The following is a 24,588-nucleotide window of genomic DNA, read 5'->3' as shown; positions in this document are numbered from 1 at the left end:
GTGCGACTCCGAAGTTCCAGGGTGGTCGAAACCCCGCACCTCCACCACTTGCTAAGAGATTTATTAGCAACGGGCGCGAACGGGTAGCTGTCACAAGCGTTTGGCGAAAGACAGCAACCACGAGCTCATGCCGGTGGCGATGGTGCTGTGGCGCAGGCGGCTACTCTTCTTTGTTACAATATACGTACCTATAAAAAAGTTGCAGTTTCGCCCGAGAGGCCAAGCATCGATTGCATCGATTGCGGTTGCAAATTATTTGGCAGCCATACGAAGTAAGAAAAGTAGATTTATCGACCGTATAAATTGTAAACGTTTGTTTAGTAACTAAATCATCTGACATTGTGTTACGCGCGCACAGGCAAACATGGACACATCTCACTCGATGATCGCGGACACTCATTGTCAAACCACTGTCCTGAGGGAACGCGGCAGCGGCAGCGAGCGAAGAGACCTTCGTGGTGCCTCTCACATCGGCGCAAACTGAGCGGCGAGAACACAGCGCACACAAAGCTATCAGCCCTCGCTGCACATAGACTCTCTCCCCATCGCAGATCGCTTTCAATATGGGGCCCGCCCTCAGCCGCGCCATATGCAGCCGCCGCTGAAGTAGAACCGCCCCTCTCCATCCGGCGCCTTGTCTTGCGCGCGATGGAACACGGCGCGCTTCTCCCCGCCTTTCTCCCTCTCGCGCGCGCGAGATCCAGCCACCGTCCTCGGTTCAGACCCCGCATGCTTTCACCCGCGCACACAGCATACGGCGCGTGGCGGCTGTGCTATCACCCTTGAACTTTATATGCAGAACATCACGGGCGACGACAACGACGGATATGCGCCTGGAGCGTCCACAAAGTTGCGACCGCAGTAAAATAAAAAACTAAGGGACAGTCAATTCAGTGTTTCTGAACAAATAGCGCTTCACCCGCATCGAAACACTGATGTAAAGCGATAAGAGAAGTTAACGACCTTTGCAGCTAATTAAGTTGATCGCCTACAAGAAGTGTAGATTCTGTTGATGCGCTGTAGCGTCACTGGTTTCACAGCCACTGTTCAAATGCCCTTGTGCCACGCGACCAGAGTTTTCCTCAATACCGCAGGTACCCTATGGTTTCAGTTGTGTATATCGGCCTGTCGGTAAGGCCCGCTTATCGCTCGGGGACGTTTTAAACGCTGCGCTGGCAGCCGATCCATGTGTCATAGGGCCCGGCATGCGATGGTCAGCGAAAATAAAACGGAGGTGGCATTAATTAGCGCGCGCATGAGGCGTCGGCGTTACTGCTGCGTGTGATCGTGACTCACCGGTGGCGCCAGAAAAAGAAATTTTACGCACCGAGGCGCACGTGACGCTGTCCCAGGAATGCAAATCACGCTCGCTTGCAGGGATCTGAGGTTCGACGTAATTGCTGGTCCGACACGCCGTGATCGAAATAAAATCCGGACGCCGTCCGGTAGGAAGCCGGGACTTAGTGTTTCAGGAGCTGCGAGACATGAAGCTTGCCGATTTGATTGCGAAACCCTAGCGCGTATTCGTTTTTTCGCAGTGGCGTCGTTTTCTCTTTCCTCCTCTCCTTCTCCGTGGGACAGTTCGGGGGTCCACCGGCAGATGACAGTTAGGAAGCCTTAGAATGGCAGTTAGTTGAGCAAGTTGATAGGGATTCACGTTGCTGAAAGGTTGGCGTGGTAACGCGGACGCGAGATGAAACAGATGAAACAAAATGTCCGCTTTGTTCCTACTTGTGTCCCGCCGAGTGGCTATGCCGTTGCGCTGCTGACCTCGATGTCGCGGCTTCAATCCCGGTCTTGGCGGCCCGCGTTTCGATGGGGGCGAAATGCAAAAACACCGGTGGTACTTAGATTTAGGTGCGCGTTAAAGAACCCCAGGTGGTCCAAACTTCCGGAGTCCCCCACTACGGCGTGCGTCATAATCAGAAAGTGGTTTTGGCACGTAAAACCCCATGATTTTTTTTTTTCAGTTCTGTTGCCTGAATATTTCACAACTATTAGTCGATCTGTTCATTCTTTGACGTATATTTTCTTGCTGCGCTTTGTTGGGAAACTGCTGTCGCTTTGTCAAGAAATGGGTCAACCGTTCTGCGCCGATGTGTTCTACTTCTGAAAGATTTCAACAAATGCACTGCCGTTGCATTATTTTAGGTCGCTGCGTACACAACTCTTGATTGGCGCCGTTTCATGGGGAGTGCAGCGTGCACATAGTACGCGACTGGCGCACAATAAGTTTAAGAGCACTGAAGAATCTTCTGCAAACCGCAACGCAACTCTGCCAGACCATAGGCCGACTGTACGAAAATAAGTAAATGAATCATTTCGGTTTGTGGAAAACCCAGACCCAAATGAAGCACCATATCGAAACTGGCCAAGTTTCGCTTCGCGCTGCGCCAGCGATGAGCGATGCTGAGCAGTTTGGCAGACGTGTCGTCCAGTGTGCAAAAGCACCGCCGTAGACAGGCCGTTGCGTTACCTGCGTAGCTCAGCGAAAGACGGCGCAAACAGGGAGTGAAAGTGAGGCGCGTCGCCAGGAGGGAAATCGGGAAACGGCCTTTCTCGTGGCATTGGCGCAATCAGCTGTTATGGCTACAGCGACTTGTATATTATGGCGGCGGCCCGCCTGCCGCCGCTCCTGAACGGCGGCGAGAGCGCGGTACGGTGGCGCCGTCTGTGTGCGAGAGGAAGAAACAAAGGTGGAATTCTTTCGGTGGATGCAGCTGCGCCGGAGCAACGACGATCGATGACGCCAGACAGTCGGGAGGATGAGTGACCTTGGGGAGTGCGGGATCGGGGGAAAGCGCGTCGCGACCGCGTCTTTCCCCTGCCACCCTAGCCCTCCGCGCCGGGGCGGTCATAGCGGTGGTGCTCGGCTGAACAACCCCCATCACTGCACTTACGTAATGCGGCGCCTTCGTAGTGTCCCGAGGTTATTTGGCACCGATGTATCTCGCTGGTGCCACGAGGCTTCCTGGCGCACCCTAAATTCTCTTTTTACCTATCTCTGTATCACTGTTACTTTTGCTTGCTTACTCAAAGGCAGTGGCCCACTGGAAGGAAATGAGTTCGCCTATATCAGTCACGTATTGATGAATCTGCAGTTTGACCCACAAGCTTTCCTTAGACAGTGTGGTACTACTTGCTGGAGTTCGTGTGGGTCAAATCTCTTAAGCTATTTGTTGAAACAGCTGATTACAATAAGACAAATTTAACTGAGATAATTTTAGCAGCAAACGTTTATGAGGAACTGTGTCAAATGCTTTTGCAAAATCCAGGAATATGGCGTCAGTCTGAAAGTTACTGTCAAGGTTAACATGCAGGTCGTGAATGAAAATTGCCAACTGTGTTTGGCAAAAGTAGCCTTTCCAAAATCCGTGGTGACAAGGGTGAAAAAAACAGAGTGAGTCTAAAAAGTTCATGATATGCGAGTATATGACGTGTTCCATGATTTTGCACGGGACACTAATTAATGATATAGGACGATAATTTAATGGGGTGTCTCTGTTGCCTGATTTGAAGACTGGAACGACCTTGCCCACTTTCCAGTTGGATGGTAAGATGCCTGTAGAGAGTGACTACGAAAACAACAAAGTTAGGTACGCAGCAGATACATGGTTAATATTTTTTAAGAGTTTGAAATTACTATCATCTACACCTGCTGACGATGAAAGCTTGATGTTATCAATAATCGAGGTGATTCCGTCTGCCGAGAATATAATTGGCGACATAGGCGCAGTCATTTTAGTAGATGTGGGAAAACCTGGAGTTGAAGTCTCGTTAGTAAATACAGAGAAAAAGGCTGCGTTAAAAATGTCAGCACACTCGGTGTCGCTGACCACTTCGCCATGTGCATTTAACACGCTGATCATGCGCGCCTCCTGAGGGTTTATTATTTGCCAAAATTGACGAGGGCTGTTCGTAAGCATTTTAGACAAGCATTATGTTCTGCAAGTACAAGTCCTTGAGGCTAAACCTTAGACTAAAAGCCATATCTCACAAATACAAAAAAATAAATAAATGGTTAGATTCAATGTCATTCACTGCGTCTCACGCAGGCTAATTTAGGATCATTTGCCCTAATGCTGGTTATTTATTGTGTTGGCCACAAACCATTCAACTAAATTATGAGTACTCTGAACACCATAGCTTGGACAGACCGTTGTGCCTAAAATATTGCTGCTGTTGTTACTGGGAGTCTGATGTTTGTCACGATGCTTGATGTCAATGCATAAAAGCACTGCTGTCAACATCTGTATTCAGCTAATGTATCTTGGTCTGTGCTATGTCAATATTGATGTGATCGATGCCATTTTTTCTTCTCGGCATCAAATTTTAAATGTAATAGCCAGCTGCTGAAAGGCAACAGCAAACCTAGGCTAACCACACTAACTGTATACCATGTATTAATTAGGATATTGCTGAAGATAGTTACAAGCAAGCAAAAAGTGTTTCTAAGCAAGGCTTTACCATATTCTGGTTGAAAGGCACACATTTGTGTGTGCTTCTATTTATGCTTCAAAATGAGGCTGCAAAAGGGCTCATAATATTATTTGAGATTAAGTGAATGGTTTATGGTACTCTTGCCCTCCAGATTCTGCTGAGTAGACCATAAATATGATCACTTTGGCCCAAACAAGGAAGGGCAGAAGTGAACAAGGGGAGCGGCAAACTTTGGACTGTTTATTCTCTATTGTATAACACGCAATATGTACACGCAGGCGAATGCGCAACGTACAAAACAGCTTCAATCACGCAACACCCTAATCACAGTAAACTATAAAAAAAACTTCTTCCTGCATAAAAATAAAGCTCATGTGTCGTTAATACAAGACAAACCTCGCTTTTAAAATGAAACGCTTGGAGCAATTCACGTACTGTGGTGTCGCTGCTTCTTTCAAGAATCCGTATCTTGTCCAGTCGTGGCTCACACGAATGTGAATTGCAGTGCTCACGCAAATGTGCTCTGTCTTTACCTTTCAGTGGCAGCTCATGTTCATGCGCACGCTCATTTACGCATCGCCCAGTCTGGCTGACATATGTCATACCGCAAGACAGTGGAAACTCATAGACGACTCCAGTAGCACTTGTTGTGTACGGCTTGGTGTGTATTTTAAAACAGCCACGTTTGCCGCCAGATTTTGCTGCCTCAACTGTGATTTTCATATTAACTATTTAACAAGTTTCCTAAAGTTAGGGGCTGTTTTACCAAAGTGTGGTAGAATTTGCACTGCAGTGCTTTTATTAAACCACTTGTCAAGTAGACTTCAGAAGCTTATGTGAAAGGTTAAAAAGAAATGAAATGTCAGGGAATATGCATATCACAGATGGAAATGGACCATTCAAAAAGCTGCATTTCTGCATCTTTCCAAGATTTCGCTTCCACTCATGCAGCACACACCGCAAAGTGTGTTCTTTCCACTATCCGTCTTTGTTTCATCTGCTGTTTTACCATCACAAGCCATATTGAACCAACTAGCCCAGCGCCATATGCTTCCGCTACCTTTCAGTTTGGTAATATGCGAGAACGCAGGTGCTAGTCAATGTTACATAGTCTCGTTTGTTAACATCTTGACCTTCGAGCACTACCAGTGCTACGAAATCTTCTGCTATTATCACAATGCAGCACAATTGCGTCTTCGAGTCTGCCACTTTCTGTCACGGATATTTCGCTCAAATAAGAGAAAGCAAGAAAAGCCGGAGAACATTAAAAGTCATTCTAAAGTAACTTCCTCTGCGTCCTCCTCAAGGTTTGGTGTTTATCTTTGTTTCCTCGCCTAGTAAATTACTGGGTATAATTATATAGGTAGTATATAAACAACTTGGGTCACTGGGTATGATCCACAGGATATGTGGCCGTTTATGGCCAATCCCCCAGAATAAACGTGCCACTGTGGCATGACAGATATGAAGCACTAATTGTATTCAGATACGTGTCTTACTTCTCTATCTATGGACTTTTTATCAGTATTCCCTTGACAAGCATTGTACGTCACTGCCTTCTTTGTGACGCAGACAGGCAGTGAGGCTGTGCTTGTGTCATCCGCAACTTAGGTGTCACTTAGAAGCGAAGTTGGTTGTCTCAACTTATGTGTGGCGATCAACAGTGAATGAACAAGAGAAGCTTCAGATTGGAGCCAATGTTTCAATGCACGTAATTCTCTTTATCATGTCGCTGTCTTTGTCACGGAAACAACTATAGTTGTTGCTGTCATTGTCCTGACAAAGACAGGTCTCCTTTGTCAAAACATTGGCTCTGGGTAGAGGCTTTCTTTCTTTTTCGCCCACTGTTAATTGCATCAAGTCTCCACCTGATCAATCTTTGCCTTTTATGGACTTCTATACTGTGTTAGAGGAAATGCCATGCCTTGAACTACAGACAAAGCTTTCCTGGCTGCTGACATTCAAAGTAGTTAGAGTAGCACGGATAAAGCTCACAAAACTGTCTCGTGAACTCCACCGCGGACAACTTGCAGTGTAATATATTTCATATGACAGACATGTTCTTCTTTGACCTATCACAGGTCCGCAAGATTGCCAGTCGTGTGTGCCAAAGCGAGACCCAAATCAAGCGCATCTCAGAGGGTCGGTACTGCATCGGGGGTCGCATCTACTTTGTAAGGGTGAGTACTTTACAAGCAGACCATCCCACCACGTATGTCACGCCACATAAATGTAAGGGCAAAATGATTTGACAGATGTCGAGTGTGAGAGTGATTCACTGCTTTGTAGGAAGTGAGTTGCTGTCCTTCATTCTATATGTGTACACACATGCGTTCACGAAATGTAGCTGAAATGAAACTGCTCGATAAACAGAATGCATTCATAAACTTTGGTTTTCTTTTGTATTGTTTCTAAGTGCCAAACCTGGGATGAGGGACTTGTGAATGGGGACCGGCAAGCATGTTTCGAGCTGAGCCATATTGATTGAAACTGTGAATTCACTCTAACCAGCGCTTTTGGGGCCAGCTGAAGAACATCAGCTGGTCAGAAATAAGCCACAGCTCTCCACTGCGGCGCCCCTCATAACCCACTGTTAAGGTTTGGGATGTTAAACCATTTTGTGATACCGTATTTACTTTTTGGATTCAGTGACTAACACAGTATAGCATTTATTTGTCTCTTTCTTTTTCTAAGCAAGGGCCGCATTGTTTCTTGCAGGATGCAACAGAGGAAATTTCAAATTTGCTACTTAGTATAGTTTATCTCTGTTCATGTAAACTGAAGCATGTTGCTAGAGAAGTATCAACATTCTCAGTGTTGGATAAGAATAGACTGGCAATCCCATTGGTCGAACGTATTGTGGCTGTGCTTTTCACATTTTCCTTGAGAATGTTTTGAATACTTGCAACATCTTTCTCCTCTTAAATTAGGCGCATGGTTATCTATGTGAGGCTGATAAAAAAAAAAGAAAGGGCCACCGACTTACTTATTACCTATGGCATTGCCCATGTAGCCTTGATATTTCCAGTGCACACCTTAGAGGTATTGCACTAAATGGGTTATTTCAGGTCGCAATTCAATGGCTGACTCTGTTGAACGTGGCGTATGCTTTGCCACATAATAAGGCTATGTGCAGTGAAGCCCTCTTTCTCTGTAACTTGGTCTGCAACGAAGCAGCTCTGCTGTTGGCGGAATGCTGAGAACTTTGTTATTATCATTTTTGACAGTTTGCATTATGTCTTGGCAAACATGAGTTATTTCTTTTGGGTCTTGCACATTTGTCGTAACCACGTGTTTAGCTTGAGAAAGACATTCACTGATGTTTTATTGTGTCTTTCAGCAACATGGTGATTTGGTCTAGTTGCATGATGTAGTACAGGTATTGTGAACAAAGCGTTTGGCATACCATTATGTCCATTCTACAGAACGAAACAGCCATGCGTGGTGTGAGAGAATGAGCTCCATTCTTTTTTTGCTATTTTACTAAAGTGTACAGGTTCTTGTTTCTCATTGTCTCTTCTTTTATTTCCCTCATCTATCATACTGAACACTTTGTGACAGATATTATAAGAGGATATGTAGTCCATAGTTAGACGAAAATTCATCTAGTCAGGTAACATGCTGATATAGTTGCAGTCTCTGACCAAGTCAACATGAATAAACACAGACCTTTCGGAACCCATGTGGTTTCCACGTTCACATTAACTAGTGCAAACTAATTGGTACTATACTGGCCCCACAATGTCTCGTGTGTTCTTTCATCTTGACTTGGTCAGTGACCATAACTATTTCATTATATAAAGAAATTTTGCATCGTAGACCTGCTAGCAGTTGCCCTTGCTATATGCCTCTGGGCACGAAAAACGCAAATTTGTTGGGTTACCACACATTCAGCCTATGTCTTCCAAGAAGTACAGACGTGTCTGCAACATCTGCCACGTCTATAATAGAACTCTCCGTTACAAAGCATAGCTTGTAGAATAGCCACATCTGCGGAGAGAACACATGAGAGACTGGTAATTATGAATTGTGTGGAGTGCTTTCACAAGACCTGGGCAAACACTCTGAAATGTCACCAATGTCGTACTTTTCATCTGCTCATCAGTACAAACAGCCTTCAGGGTAATAATAACAGTCTTAATAAGTGTTAATTACCTATTAAACTGGTGTAATGAACATGGTTTGGCTATAAATGCACAAAGAACTGTTTATCTTTGTGTAGCTCATGCAAAAGCACCTCTTGATTTTACGTATGACCGTGGCTCAACATCACTAAAACAGGTAACCATTTACAAATATCTCAGCATAACAATAACCAATGACCTGTCTTGGAACCTACACATAAATAACATAAGTTCTGCCTTCCGCAAGTGGTGTTTTCTAAAGCATAAGCTTGGAAATTCTCCTTCCAACATTATACTCAGTTACTTCAACAAGTATATGAGACCTAAACTAGAATACTCTCCTCTCGTATGGGACCCCTTCACGAAAGCTAAAATAAAGAACTTGAAGCTGTACAGAGAAAGGCTGTTAGTTTTGTTTATTCTGAATTTAAGATTACAGACTCACCGTCTGAACTCATGGCTACAAACAACATTGAAAAACTTGAACTATGACGAAAAAAGAACCACCTCAACTTTCTTTACCTACTGCTTAATCATAAGTTCTCACTTGACCCGCATGCATATTTATCTCCTCTGTCCACTAGACTTGCATATTATCAAGTCCATTCTTAAACCCCATCTTTTGCTATAACTAATGGATTTAAATTTTTGTTTTTCCTTCATACTGTATTAGAATGGAGCAGTCTAACTGATCTTAGCCAATTTTCTGTGACTTAGAGCCTTGATATGTAGTGTTAATTGGTGTTATGTTTCCATTTTGCATAATATTTTTCTATGTCATCTTTTGTGTTCGTCCTTCTTTGTCCCTGTACCTGTCATACTTGGACCGATTGTTGATTTGAAGTATGGAATAAATAAATAATAAAATGATAAATAAATAGTAAGAATGTTGAACTCTTCTGACAACTTTTTCTTTAGTCCTTGAAATACGTGAGTGCAGTTTACAGTACAGTCCAAGCATAACCATGGATGATAAACATCAGTTATTACACCTCCAATCAGGTCGGCTGTGTTTTTGGTGCTTGCATTGTGATTGCTGTTCTGCTTCTGTATTGATTCTTGCGTCGTGCTTGCATGTGTCATTTTGACATTGGACATGCCAGCTTGATTGTAAAGAGCCACAGGAAGTGATTTTTTTCATCAGTGTTGTTGATGTCCCAGCTGAGCCTCCTGCTTTGAAAACAAATTTTTTGCAACCGCATCTACAAAGCCGTCACCAGTTCCTCCTGCACTGAAGTACTTCTTATCGAAGTCGAGAAATGCTTTTGCAGTTAAGCTAGACTATTTCAGAAATACTTTGCAGCAAGAAGTACTTCAGTGCATTCAGCAGAAGCGGAGTTATTGGCAGTCGAAGATCACTTACGATTGCCGTCGCTCCTTCTTCAATGCCTTGCACTGCGAAGAAGGCTACAGGAAACTGAGGTGCGGCCGAATCGGTCCACCTACTGAATGCCAACTGGGGCATGGAGTTCAAGTTTGATTTTGGAGATTTACATAAATGCCACTCTTTCCGATTTTGGCACCTGCAACACGCCACACGAGCCGAACGCGGTGTCTGGCTTCACCCTGCACCAGCTTGACTAATGGATAGCCATCATCATCATGAGCACCAGCCTGTTTTATATCCACTGCAGGACGAAGGCCTCCCCCTGTGATCTCCAATTACCCCTGTCCTGCGCCAACCGATTACAACTAGCTCCCGCGAATTTCCTAATTTCATCGCTCCACCTAGTCTTCTGCCATCCTTGATTGCATTTCCCTTCTCTTGGTACCCATACTGTAACCCTAATGGTCCAACGGTTATCTAACCAGCGCATTACATGACCTGCCCAGCTCTATTTATTTCTCTTGATGTCAATTAGAATATCGTCTATACCCGTTTGCTCTCTGATCCAAACCACTCTCTTTCTGTCTCTTAACATTATGCTTAGCAATCTTCATTCCATCGCTCTTTGCACGGTCCTTAACTTGTTTTCAAGCTTCTTTGTCACTCTCCAAGTCTCTGCCCCGTATGTCAGCAGTGGTAAAATGCACTGATTGTGCACCTTCTTTTTCAATGATAATGGTTAGCTTCCAGTCAGGAGCTCACAATGTCTGCTGTATGCGATCCAACCCATTTTTATTCTATGAATTTCCTTCTCACAATCTGGGTTCCCTGTGATTAATTCACCTAGGTAAACGTACTCCTTCACAGACTCTAGAAGCCGACTGGCAATCCTGATTTCTTGTTCCTTTGCCCGGCTGTTCATTTTTATCTTTGTCTTCTGCATATTAATCTTCAACCCCACTCTTACACTCTCTCTGTTAAGGTCCTCAATCTTTTGTTGTGACTCCTCTGCACTGTTGCTGAATAGAACAATGTCCTCGGCAAACCGAAGGTTTCTGAGATAGTCACCGTCGATCAAAAGCCTTCTAAGACTCCTAAGCCTTCCCAGTTTAATAGCTTGAATACTTGTTCCAAGCATGCAGTGAATAGCATTGGAGAGATTGTGTCTCTCTTTGTGACCCCTTTCTTTATACATATCTTCCTGCTTTTATTGTGTAGAATTAACGTAGGTGTAGAATCTCAGTAGATATTTTCCTAGGTTTTTATGTAAGCATTCTGTATTCCTTGATTACGTAATGCCTGCATGACTGCTGGTATCTTCACTGAATCAAATGGCTTTTCGTAATCTATGAAAGCCATATAGAGAGGCTTATTGTACTCTGAGCATTTCTCGATAACCTGATTAATGACATGGATGTGAGCCATTGTAGAGTACTCTTTCCTGAAGCCAGCCTGTTCCAATTAGCCACGGTGAAATTGCACGTTTTGAGGCGCTGTTAATAGCTCAATACAGAGCTGTCTGCCAAGTCGTTTAGCCAGGAGTGGCTAGGAACGAGCATCTGCTGGCAAGCATACATGTGGTCTAGCCTAAAGTTTCGAATGTTTCAAGGCCAGTTGCGTGTTCAAAACTAGTCGAAATTAGCAAGACCCAATGGCTATGACACCTACAAGCAGGGTGGCCAAAGTATAGTTCCTACATGGGCGGCTCCGGCCGTAGGCGAGCAGACGATAGTCGGCGCCTCACAAAAGTACACGATTCTTATCAAAATTTAAAAGCAGACTTTCGCTTACTTCAGCCTGTTTATTAAACTGTGTCGATGAATACGCACATTAACAGTAGGAAGAAGCCGACTGATGCAAGCACTCTTAATTGGTGTCGGCTATCAGCCAATAGCAGCCGTCTATAGGAATCTTGTGCATAACAACGTATGCAAAGTGCCGCCTGCTTGAAAGCGGTTGAGGAGAAGGCCTCATTCGAAAAGCAAGTCTTCGAGAAACACGCTTGCGCGTTCCACGTGCCGCACACAGCTGCAAGATTTGCCTAAGTTCGCAGCAGCGTATGCTATCTGCAAACTTGGTTTCTTTCGCCAAGCCCGAGAGTTAGTTCAGTACCCCTTTAAATATTGCCTGTTACCACTGCCAGGTAGTACTAGTAGCCAACGTGCTGTCTCACTTCTTTGCACTTCTTGCTTTTGCTTGGGTTGCCAGGAAGCTTTAACTTCACACATTCGCTCAGGTTTCCTGGCATCCTTGTTGTATACAGTTTATCTGCTGTAGCACAGTTTTATCAGGCATACTAACTGCTGTAAACATTCGCTCACTAACTAAATTTAGAAGTGTCACGTGGGCACAGGCAAACATGAACACACCTCAGTCTATGATTACGGACACTTGCTATAGGAATGCCGATGTGAGAATGCGGTCAACGAATTCCCCTTTGCGCTGTCTCTCACTTCACCGCGGAGTAGGCGTACCAGAACACTGCACACACAAAGCCAGCAGTTATCTCGGGTCACCTAGCTTTCAACGCACTGCAGACTTACTCCTAGATAGGGTGAGCGCGTCAGCGCTTTATTGCACCGTACACTGCCTGAGTAGAAGAGCAGAAGCACCCTAACCTGCTCCCCCCCCTCCTAGCGCACACACTTCTTCCCCTTCCCCCTTGCATGCACGTGCAGACGGCACTGCATCGAGCCGTCATCATTCTCGCCTCACCCTCACACCTACAGCATACAGTGGGTGGCTGCGATTTATTGCACTTCAACTTATGCAGACAACTGCAGAAGTTTGCCTGGAGTGTCCATATAAATAAAATAACAACATAGGTTTAAGCCTCAACGAGAACACAGAGAAGTAAATATTAGCATTGAACAATGGCATCCTTATGCATTTCTAGGACACGAAATGTGCGTATAAATCTCTCAGAAAAGTTCTTGATAAATAATTAAAATGTCTGCAAGAACATTTCAATGTGACAGGTCTTGGCAAAGCCAAACAATTTAGTGCCTATAGTAGTTCCACCAAATGTGAGGGGAATGCGAATGTGCCTGTGAACGTAATGGCTTTTCAAGTGAATTTTGTGTGCACCACCCTATAATATCTGTTGCTCGGCAGAGAGCACTCAGCAGAGATCTTGCATGCTATACGAAGTCATGAGTCCTCTAATAATACACCAATTTGAAAAAACTCTTGTGATAGAACACTCTCTCTAAATGGCTGTTCAGGACTTGTATATAGGATATCAGCAGACGTCGATAACTCGCCTTCTGCCTACTTGTTTCAGCTGCTCAAGGAGAAGCACGTCATGATCCGTGTGGGCGGTGGCTGGGACACCCTGGAGCACTTCCTGTCCAGGCACGACACCTGTAACGTCATCCTGCTAAACCGGCGTTCCTCCACCGCCTCGGAGGACGGCTCGCACTCGCCCTCATCCACATCACCTTGCTCTCTCCTCAGCGGCACGCCGTCGCCCCTGGGCTCAGGCCAGGGAAATTCGAACCCCGCCGGCATGGGCCTGTCGCGGCCCAGGTACCGAAGCCCAGCGTCCAGCGTGTCGCTCAGTGCCATCAGTTCGCTGTCCAAGCAAGTGGGGTAGTAGTGAAGGTTGGACAGTCTCGCATTCATTGGCCACAAGCATTGTGAAATAATCTTACGGGGGAGCAGCCTTCTTCGTTGGCCTTAGGTGGATGGGCTGCCCAGCAAACATCCATGCAATCTTTCGATGCAATCAGATTTGGCTGAAGAGGAAATTTTGTAGGATTTGCAAGGGGAGTTTGGTTCGGTCAAACAATACAAAGTAGCATACGGGGTTCATTAACATGCTACAGTGTCCCGTGGAACACGCTACCGTTTCAATACATCTCCAGAAGCACATTGAAAAATGTGACACATATTAAGTGTCGAGCTCTTTCGGGACGTGCACGTCGTCAGCAGGCCTTTATGACTGTTATTCATTCAAAGCAATTTTATTGTTTGCTCTCATAGAATCTTGCCTTCCTCCAAAAAAAAAAGTCAAGTTTCATCCATTGCACAGTTTCTCATTGACAGAATAGTGATGTGTAGTTCACTCCAAAACGCATTGGCACTCGATCGTGTGAACTGAATTTCGGACATCATTATCTCAAAATCACGCCGACTCTCAAAACCTACACATTTCATTTCACTGAAAAGACTTTTATCAGAATAGTTCAACTGCTGTAAGCTGTTATTACAATCAGAAGTCATTGGCTGAATAGTTGTGCATTTAGGCATCCTTCTGAAGCGTGGAAATAATCAGTTTTTCATGAATCATTTATTTGCGACCATCAAGAACTTTATGCCTAAATGGTCAATGGGAATGAAGTGCAGGGAAATAGTCGAAAACTGAGTTTGTGCAGTGCGAGTAGGCAGATCGTGAAGGAACACGAATGATGTAAACAGCACCTGTCTACATCATTTGTGTTCCTTCATGCCCTGTCTATTTGAATTGCATGAACTTAATTTGTACCCGTGTACCAACTAGCTCAGTAACGAATTCTTTTCTCCGGGAACTACTACCTTTGTGAAGAGAACAGGAAGTATACATGGTATTATTTTTAGCATCACGAGACATTTTGTGCAGATGACGTTCTTCTCTTTCAACTTTTTAACTCGTGATTCATGCACATTGTAATTATCTTGCACAACTGTTCAATGTGCCCTTATTATGAAGCTGTACACATAAATTCGACTGGGAATTTGCTAATTACATATCTTTTTTGTGGGTAGTCATTAACGTAGCTGGCTTTTCTTAATTTCGCCTGTCTTCCTTTATGCGCCTTTATTTCAAGATTCAATGTTCACCCATTCTCTGTACATTCATGTAACTTGAACACCAAATTATTTTTACTAACTTTCTAAGTTCTTTGGACTCAAAGCAATTCAGCTTGATTCTGTTTGGATCAACCAATCTTGCACCTCACTACAATAAGAAAGATAATGTTTTTTCTGTATTTTGGCTTCCGAAAATTTTCAGTCATCTGGCTGAATAAAGCGACATTGAGTCCACCACATCTCATCATATGCCATAATCAACATTCTTAATACCCTTTGGAAGCAAACAAACCAGAGAGGTGTCATGGGATAGTGTGTGGATTCTTCTCACTTGATCCTATCTCTTTCTTCTCATTGACTGCTGATGCTTGGCTGATCCTAGTGATAAAGTAGGCAGAGTGCAAAGAGCATTAAAACAAGAAGACATTTTAATTTAATCGTTGCATCATCCCAGCCTTTGATTGTTTAAAAGTAGGCGAACAAGCGAAGGTTGAGCTCAAAGCAAGCAGTTTGACGAGGGAACTCGTTTTTGTCTGTGTAGCAGCTTCATTGCAGACTTTGCAAACTTTATCGCGGACGATGGTTGTCTTTAATTTAAAATTCACTGATCACTAGTCATTACTGTATTCCTCGTTGCGGACTTTAGGTGAGTAGGTGGCTTTGCACTTCAAATTGTTTAATTGTTTCCATCAATTAAGCAAAAAACATTGCAATGCTGCTATTATTAGATAATAGCAGAAGCTCAGCATTAAGCAGTGTTTTACTTCTGACTCTGCTTAGCTGTTCGGACATGCAATACCACCAAATGGCTTAGCTTAAAATGGATTCGCACTCGCTAGTAAATTGTTTCATGAATGAACTGCACCGAGTGCATAGTGTGATGTGCAACCTAAGTAGCAGCGTTGTGTGAACAGGAAGACTAATTGTGCTGGCCAAGCATTGGTGGCGACTCCTTCCATGCATTGCTGTCATCCCGAATTCTGACCAGAAATGGCCAAATTATTTCTGAAGACGTCAGTCGGCAACATGTTTTGCTTCCTTAAAGATCGTATATTTGCTTCTACTTGCGCTGTCCTACAGATTGTGCCGCGATCGCCCAAAAGCACGACTATGCCTAAGCACCATACACAAAACTAAGGAACTGAGCAACTAAGTAACAAAACTAAGGCACTGCTAGAAAATGTAAGGTGCCATTGATCTGCTGAGCTTGCCCTTGGCTCATTTTAGCAGAGACCAATGGACTAACACAGATCGTCCAAGGCACGTAAGGGGTTTAAAGGACATTGAAGGCAAATAATAAGTCTAAAGCTAAATTGATAGAATAATGCTCAAGAATGTCTAAGGCACCAATTATCGAGAACAGAGCTATTTTTAACAATCAAGAGATTGAGGCAACTGCAGGACACGATTTGAGACTCCACTGCGACATTCAAGCACTAGCCCAATGACCTAGTGACTCCTCATTATAATTCTGTTGCTAATAATCAACGACTCATATTAGAAAATATCATTGCATTGCATTACAACATAGAAGAAAATGCTGCTTGTCTACTTCGATTTGATTCTTAGAAGAAAAAAAAAATAACTTTCTAACTTGACCCTTAGCAATGCGGACAGAAAAAAGGGTTCGTTTTTGCTCGACGCTGTCCTGCCTGCACATTTGCATTTCGGTAGTTTCATTATTGCGTAGTGCTACGCTGGTTATGCTGGCTCACAAAATTCGCACCAAATGCAAGTAGCAGAGAATGAGGTCTGTTGCGACGAGCATTAGAAGATCATGTTTATGATTCCGCGCTCACTTCCTCTTTCGCACTGTCGGCTCTGTCCTGGCTCAGTTTCTAGCTGCGCTTTTTCGTTTTGCACAAGAAACCACAGCGCCAACTGTCAGCTGCCGTTTTACTCCCCAACGGCAGTAAAGCGCAGTGATGTCATGTTCAATGTCACAACTTCCTGGTAGGGGGCAGCTGATTTGAATTGTGCTAGAGGTATTCATACACTTAAGAGGTGATTTGTTCTTAAATCTACGTCTTGGCACGAAACAAGCTCTGAGAGGCTTGTGGAATGGTATTTTAGCAGTCTGCGCTGACTTACAATTTGCCTTTAGTGTCTCTTTAAAGTAGCCTGGAGATGCTTCTGTGAAGTTACTGGGTGCTTTCTAACGACATGCTCCTCACACGTAAAAGGGTGATTAAACAGAGCATGGGTGAAGCTTGGGGAACACTTATACAATACTTTTAGTTTGATGCTAAATTTGCTGTCGAAATACCAGACTTGACGTAATTGACGTTATCGTGACAGAGCTCACTTTGCTCATTAAAAAGCAAGCAAGGGTGCTGCCCACGTCATTTTTGGCTTTGCTCACATGTGGAAGCCATAGCGATTGCAGGAATGAAACGACGGAGTGTACTATGACATCATGACGCATCATTGCCTTGGCACCGAAACTGAAACTGGTGTAAGAAACAAGTATCATAGTAAATTATGTAGGGCTCGGTGGTATTTTCCACACTTTTTACGATGTAGAATGGGTGGACCTTGATTTGCTTAGCAGTCATAAATGTCCTGGTCATATCCCTTTAAACTCCACTAGTTAATAACAAAGATAAATTTTAACACAGACGTCAACAGTAGATGTTTCACAAATACGCTTTTATACATATCGTTTTTTTTTAAAGCACAGAAAGCGACAAATTTATTTTTTATGCTGCTTTTGTTAGTTCTCTTCCCCCACTCTTTTTGACAAGAGTGAATCACATAGTCAGGGTAAGCTTTCCTGCATTTCTGTATTGCCATAGATAACTGCAAGCCGTCTTTCTACTTGAGCTTTGGTTTCATCCTGCGTTGAGAACGCAGCTGGTATGTTACATCTTCATTCAGGTCGACGTGGCATTCTCTCTGGGTCTTGACTGAATGTGGTGTTTTCATTCATTTTCTACTAATCTAAAACACATATGAATACATTCACTGCAGCAGCTATCATACAGGCAGGAACCTGAAATCCAAAGTGCTCTATGGCTAGAGGAACTGCAGATCCACACACCTCAAAATTTACCTGATTAACATTTGTACACCACTCGTATGTGTAAGTCCTCATATCTTATTATTATTAATAATTTTAATATTAAGGAATACACCTGAAATGTTCTCATATGTCAAAGTCTTCAAAAGGGGGCAGAGTGATCAAATTGTCACAATAAAGATGCAGAATTATAACATTGGCAACATTGCATCTTGTACAATAGCCTAAAAAGAATGCACACATTAGAAAATAATTAGAGGTGGACAGATATAACCTTTTTCAAGCACGAATCAAATGAAAATAGTAAGTACTGATTTATCAACTAGTCAAACAAGGACGGATATATTTACAGCAGGAGTATTCATTTCAGTATAGTTATGTACCACGCCTGTTTGACTAGGGCAATAAAGACGGCTATCAGGGACAAAGGATCACTTTTAAACACAAGATCGCGGATTGTTATTAAAAGAACTGCATGAATAGCCTGATTACAGGCAAGCTTTTCAACAAAAGAATGGCTGTTGTATGCCTAGCTTTCCAAAAGCGTTAAATAAGTTGTCGCGAAACAAGATCAGAAGCTGTCTGAAAAGTTTACAAAAAAGAAAAAGCTGCTGAGGGACTTGTGTGCCATACACTCTCATAGATGAGCCCATTTTGAGCAAAACGTTGCAGGTTGTGAACGAGAAAACCGCTGCTTCACTGGACTGCCATAAACACTAATCAACAGGCTACATGCAAGAAGCACAGGCGTTAAAGTGCACACCTGATGCACTTTCAAAAATATAGCTTGCGTTACCCATTTTGTTTTGGTGTTGCTTTGTTCCTTTTCTTGACTTCTGGTAACTTGTGGCACATTGCTTAGCAAACAGGGAAATTGGAATTTAACACTCGGTTGGCGAATTTCGTTAGCTTCCAATGTTCGAAAATAACGGAATCGTTTCTTTTTGAATGCGAACCCGTTTTTGTTAGAGTATGTAGTGTTAAGTTTTGTACCGGAAGCTTTGCACATTCGCCCACTCCTAAAAATAAATGTCCCCAGGTGTCTGGACTGGTTTAAACCAGCAAACAATATGGTTTCAGCTATGGTTGCACGTTGGGCTTGTTACGTCGTACTAAAGGACTTTTTGCACCCGACACGGGAAAAGGAGCGCCAAGTATGTATCGGTCTTGCCCATTTTGTCCACTGTTATGTGTGCTATGCCTAAGGCCTTTAGCATTAAGCATCAAGACACTAATTTCTGTTGCACATGCCAGCTCAACAAAAGTTGCCTGTTAGAATTGGATGCTTTATTTTAGTAGAAGGAATTTCGCTAGGCTAGTAGGAAGAAACCAGGAGAAGCGAAACAATCTGGAAAGTAATTTGCCTGACACTGGGTTGTTTTGTTGTGAATATGAGATTTGCGTACTGAGCCCAGCTACCAGTCCATTTGAAGAAGGCTGCTCCCACACCTTGCCGCAGTTGAGAGGGGAAAACTCAGGTGCTGTTCGAAAAAAACTGAGAAACTGACCAGCTGTCCATTGTTGCGCTTGCAGTGAGTTAGAAAGCTTGATTTGTAAAGTGCTTTTAGTTTTGTTTGCATGATATGCTGTCACTGATAAGCTGTTTACAATGGCGAGTTTCTAGCACGCCATGAAGCCACTACTGCAACTAGATTCAGAGGGTGCAACCAGTTTTGTGCTCCACACGGACTCGGCTGTAATGTCCTTTTTGCTGCTTTTCAGTTCAGTTTTAGTTCTTTCGTGTCTTGCTTTCGCATGTAATGCCCAAAAAATTTCTATCATTGAATTTTAATAATATGACCCTACTATGTCTGCGTAACCTTCCAAGGGTAAAGATCAGAATTAGCACAATTCAATGTGTAGGCTATTAAGCTGAACAAATTGTTCCTTCTGGTCCACATGATATATTGGTTCAATGGTAAATAGAAGGAAGTGCTTCTTACTCTAACAAAACTTTGCACCCTTTGTGGGCTAGTGTGTCTCCCAACTGTAATCGCCATCTATCCTGCATGCCCTTCCTTTCTTTATCGCTGCTTGCGCGGCACTTCCAGGTCACAAACAGTGTGTGCATATCAGTGTGACAATTAAAAGGAGGGCACTAGACAGATGACAATCATTGTTTGCGGATGAGATAAGCCCCAAAGGGTGCAAATATTTCTTAGAGTGTTGTTCCTCATTGTGCTTGACTTGCTGTTAAGATTCACCCTGAAAGATTTGTCACTCCCATTATTTTTTCTGTTTCCTATGTCAACTTGTTTCTTTGTCCGTTATCTCTCTGTTTTAGTCGTTTAACCAGCCTGCAATCGTTGTTTTGTTATTTGGGTTGACCCCTTGAGTTTTTTCGTTAAGCTCCGGAGCAGCACGGAACAGCCTTGTTCTGGTAATTTTGTTTTTTCATTGCAATAAGGGTGTGGTGCTGCGCGATTACAGCACTTGTGAGAATCGAGCACTGTGCTGTCTTGACGTGTCGTTTCGTGGCTGCCTAGCAGTGTGCTTTATGTCGAGCGAGAGAGCACCAGTAACTTAAGAGCTGCATTGCAGCAGCCTTCTATTTTTATCTGCTGCTGATGAATCTCAGTTCACTGCCATGAGAATGCATTTTGATGGTGCCCCCATAGGTAAACAAACAGATTTGTTACTTTGCACGCATAGTAATTGTAGAAACAGAGCAAAATCAGTTATAGCGCAGGATTACTCCTAAAGACGTCATGTCTAAACAGTGAAACAACCTGTTTTAAAATATGGGCGAGGGTGGTCTGAGTAAAATGTGAGGAGGCAGCATATTGACCTTTGCTTAACGCACCTTTAGAACATGTTTCCTTATGAAATCTGTTAAGTCAAGTGTTTAACAGAGTTTTTATTCTTTGTGGCTGTATGACTTAGGCACTGAGAAAAATATGTGTTTCTGTAGTTGCTTGTTGTGTTGAAGAATGATTTAATGTATATATGAAGTGTTGCTGTAGCTTTTAGATCACTCTATTTTGGTATGTTTGATGTGGATTGTTCAAAAGCTATCCAGTTTGAAGTGAATGTCCTGACTTGCTCCGCATCTTATTAGCCATACATTGCTTCTTGTTGATGTGTTGAGTTTTTTTAGTCATTGTACAAGAAAGAGTTGTGTAATGCATAAACCATTTTGTTCAGAGGAACTCCGGCAGCGAGTGTTGTTTGTTTGGAAGTTTTCTTAAATTAGTGCTCGAAAACTTTCAAGAAGTTGCTTCAAGCACACATTTTTCTGCATTGTGCTTTCTTGAATAATGATTCTCTTGTCATGATAAAATCATTATGTGGTAATATATTTCATTGCATACGCTTATTTCGTGCAAAGCCAAAACCTTTTTGTTATGCACTTTTCAGTTTGTAACCTTCTGTTCAATTTCTGTACCTGTAGCTGTGTACAAAGATTTTAATGCAAATCAGCTTTGGACGAATAAGAAATGTGGAATAGGCAGGGTGTATTGCCCTAATGTGGCAAGCACAAAAACTTGGCTAGCATTATGTGCTGTAAGAAAACCTTTATTGTGCATTTAAAATATTTTTGTTGACGTTGTGTGCTAACAATTACCATTCTTTTTTACTTCTTAGAAAGTGACAAATGCTCTGGCATTTGGGCCTGTTATTTTACCTCTGTTTTAAAACCACTGAATGTTTATATTGTATTTCTTTTTGGTTTGCAGTAAAGTCTCTGTAAATTCTTTATTTTCTGCTTGTTTTTGTTATTTTACATGCTACAGAATGCAAGGACCCTGAGTGCCACGCAGCGTTTGATATTGAGTTGAAAGATCGTAGCATGCTTTCTCTTGAATCTCTCGAGCTAAAGTACCAACCATGCCACAACTAATCATTTGACCATGATCGCAACTAATCAGTTCTTCCTTTGGCATTTCGGTGAATGTTGTGTTGAAAGGGTTTGTATTTCCTTTGAGAATTTAGGTGATGCAGGATTCCTGAATAAACATTAGCTGCTTTCGAGCATATAAAGTTTTCGGGACTGAAGTGGACAAACTGCTTCAAGGATGCTGTTTTTGCACATCCTGGTTAAAGAGGCCCTGCAGTACTAATCAGGATGGTAGATATTACAGTTGCAAAGTTATAATGCATTTCTGTCAGGAACATCTCAAATAAATATTACACCTATAGATACTGCTTAAAACACTAAGTTGTGCTGAAAGGGCTACCCTCCCTAACTTTCAACTTTCTGAAGCTCTTACTGCCTTTACTTTTACATTGGAATAAACTTGATAGCTACTGGGTGGATTTCTTGAAAGTTCACGGCTAACTAGCGGCTACTCTAAGATGTTAAGAATCCATGAAGCTGGGATCGTTGGTGAAGCTCTATCATTCTTGCACTAACGTATGCATGCAAGGACAGTGACCACAGCATGAACTACCGTATTTACTCGATTGTAACATGCACCCATTTTTCGTGACCTAAAAGAAAGAAGTCCATTACAGTACCGTGCACCTCATTCTTTCATACAGAAATACAGCTTTCTCTCGTTTGGAAAAACAAAGATTTACTCCCAATACACTAAAGTTGCATTAAATAAAAAAAGTCGCAGTTTCGCTTGAAAGGCGAAGCATCAACTGCAACAGCAAATTAGTAGACAGCTATACAAAAAGTAAGGATAGTTGTTTTATAGACTTAGACATTCTTAGACATTCGCTTAGACATTCGACATTAATCTTAGACATTCGCTTGCTAACTAAACTAACAAGCATGGTGTTACGCACGCACAAGCAAACATGAACACGTTTCACGCGATGACCATGGAAACTCTTTATTGATGGTAGCAGGAACGAGCGAATCATGGAGCGAAGTGACCTTTGTGTGGCCTCTTGCTTCAGTGTGAACTAAGCGACGAGAGCAGGTCGCTTTCAAGATTGGTGCCGCCCGGCCGCGCCATACGTAGCAGCCGCAGCAGTAGAACGCACCTCCTGTTTGCGCCAATCCTGCACGTAAGTTTCGGGAACTCCGAACGGCCGTGATGCCGCCTGTTTCTGCAAACGGGATCACTTTCCTTTTAATTATGGCATCGTGATGAAGTCGGGCATGTCTTTGCAGTCGGCACTTCCATGCTGATAGCGCAAACGTAGAAAATGGAAGGACTGATGGTGCAACGTGTACTACAGCACATGGAGGAAGCTGCGACAGCTAGGCTCAAAGTGCGTACGAGGCGGCCATTTTGAAATACCAATGGTAATCCAGATTTAGGGTCCTTCTTGATTGTAATGCGCACGCAGTTTTCGGACCCGTTTTATCGGCAGAAAAATTCGCGTTAGATTCGAGCAAAGACGGTGATGATTGAATGAATAAAGTGCAAAGTAAAGGCTGATGTTTGTTGAAAAAGCAAGATGGAATGAAAGGTGATACGATGGTGAAAGGCGTTAATCGTGTTTGCAAAAGGCTACGTGTCTGCACAGTTACAACTGCTCTTGCCTTCATTTCAGGTTTTATCGTCACTTGTGTTTCCAGTAAATTGCGGTTGTTCGTTTGTGCTTCTGTTTTTCAAGGTCATGTTTCTTTGGGCCTCTGTCCTTGTGTTATGCTAGTGCAAGAACGACAGAACTGTAAGAAGAGTAGAAAGCTATCGTTACTGATGGGAACCTGTGCCATCTGGTGGCAGAGTAATGATACTACTGCACTGATGCCACGGTGCCCGAAATGGGTGGCTTGACAGAGGGTCACACCACATGATCTCGAGGCCGTGCTGATAACAAGAGCTCTGTGTGATGATGGCCAGAGCATGGCAGGGACCAATCAGTATGATCACAGGGGCACAGATCTGAGCTCAATGGGGATGATGGAAAGAAAACACCTCAGGGGCCTAGCAGGCAACATAACTAGATACGTGAGGCATATTCGAGAACATTTTTGTGAAAATCATTCCTGAGGACATGCTTTTATCATCCAGACTTATGCCACATGTGTAATAATGTTGCAGGGTCTACACAACGAGAATATTTGGCATCAGCATGCATTGGCCACGAAGCTCAACGCACACCCTCTTTGTCTTTGTAGCCTTAATTTAATATGGAAAGCAAATTGAATTTAAGCACTGCAAATGAAAATTAAGTTTTTCAGCTTAGCTCTCGGGCTACTTGTTCTATACCATGACTTGTATTTGATTTATGTTAGTGAAGGTTAGTTCTTAAACAAGTGTCAACCATTAATGTTGCTGTAGATTTAGCACTTGAAACCAACAGCCTTATATACTGTCAGACTTCTTAATGTCCATGCGGGACAGGAATTGCCAACTGGAGAGCTAGCAATGGGGCGTTGTGGACACGCTACATGTTTGAGGCAATAGCAGTTACTTACAGAGGAGGCCACTTGTTGGTTTCTTTTTATGCATTTTGATTCTTCTGTGCTCATAGAAGTCTTGTACTCGTATGCTCCTGCAACAGTCAAGTGATTGCTGAGTAAGTTTATGAATGCGAAGATGTCTAATAACAGTTATGGATGTGTATGTCAATATAAAGCTTTATGCGCTATAACAATGAATCACCTTGATGGACCACACAGAGATTCCTACAAAATTACTGCAGAGAGCATTGGTGCTGCAGTTGTTCAGCTAGTATGGGAGCAGCAGGAAGTACATGAATTTGTCTAATCATCACGTTTGTTACTTCACACATACACTTTCATTCAAAATTACCAAGAAATCATATTTTCCTACACGTGAAGGCAACAGTCTTTCGCGCGCACGCATATCCATTGCAAATCATTGAATTTGTAATCAGTGTTCAGCATGATCAAATTGCAAAGTTGCAAAGCCATTTAAAGCCAGAAGGAGGAAGCTTATGCAAATCCATGTACTAACCATCATTCCCACACTGGCTGGCACATAACTCCCGTAGACACCAGCACCTGTGTTCCTTACTTT

General features: G+C 43.1%; 1 protein-coding gene across 1 annotated transcript in view; it reads left to right on the top strand.

Moving 5' to 3' along the window:
• Positions 1–21,400, top strand: part of LOC126544123 (growth arrest-specific protein 2-like) — a 266,338-nt gene extending 244,938 nt beyond the window's left edge. The window contains exons 8-9 of the mRNA XM_050191346.3: positions 6,522–6,620; positions 13,175–21,400. Of these exons, the coding sequence (XP_050047303.1) occupies positions 6,522–6,620; positions 13,175–13,486 (411 nt within the window). The 3' untranslated portion in view covers positions 13,487–21,400. The remainder of the gene's footprint in view (positions 1–6,521; positions 6,621–13,174) is intronic.
• The last annotated feature ends 3,188 nt before the right edge of the window (positions 21,401–24,588 follow it).

This window comes from Dermacentor andersoni, chromosome 10 (assembly GCF_023375885.2).
Source record: "Dermacentor andersoni chromosome 10, qqDerAnde1_hic_scaffold, whole genome shotgun sequence".
Classification (NCBI taxonomy): Eukaryota; Metazoa; Arthropoda; class Arachnida; order Ixodida; family Ixodidae; genus Dermacentor; species Dermacentor andersoni.
The sequence above is the reverse complement of the archived record's forward strand: the minus strand, read 5'-3'. Positions and strand labels throughout refer to the sequence as shown.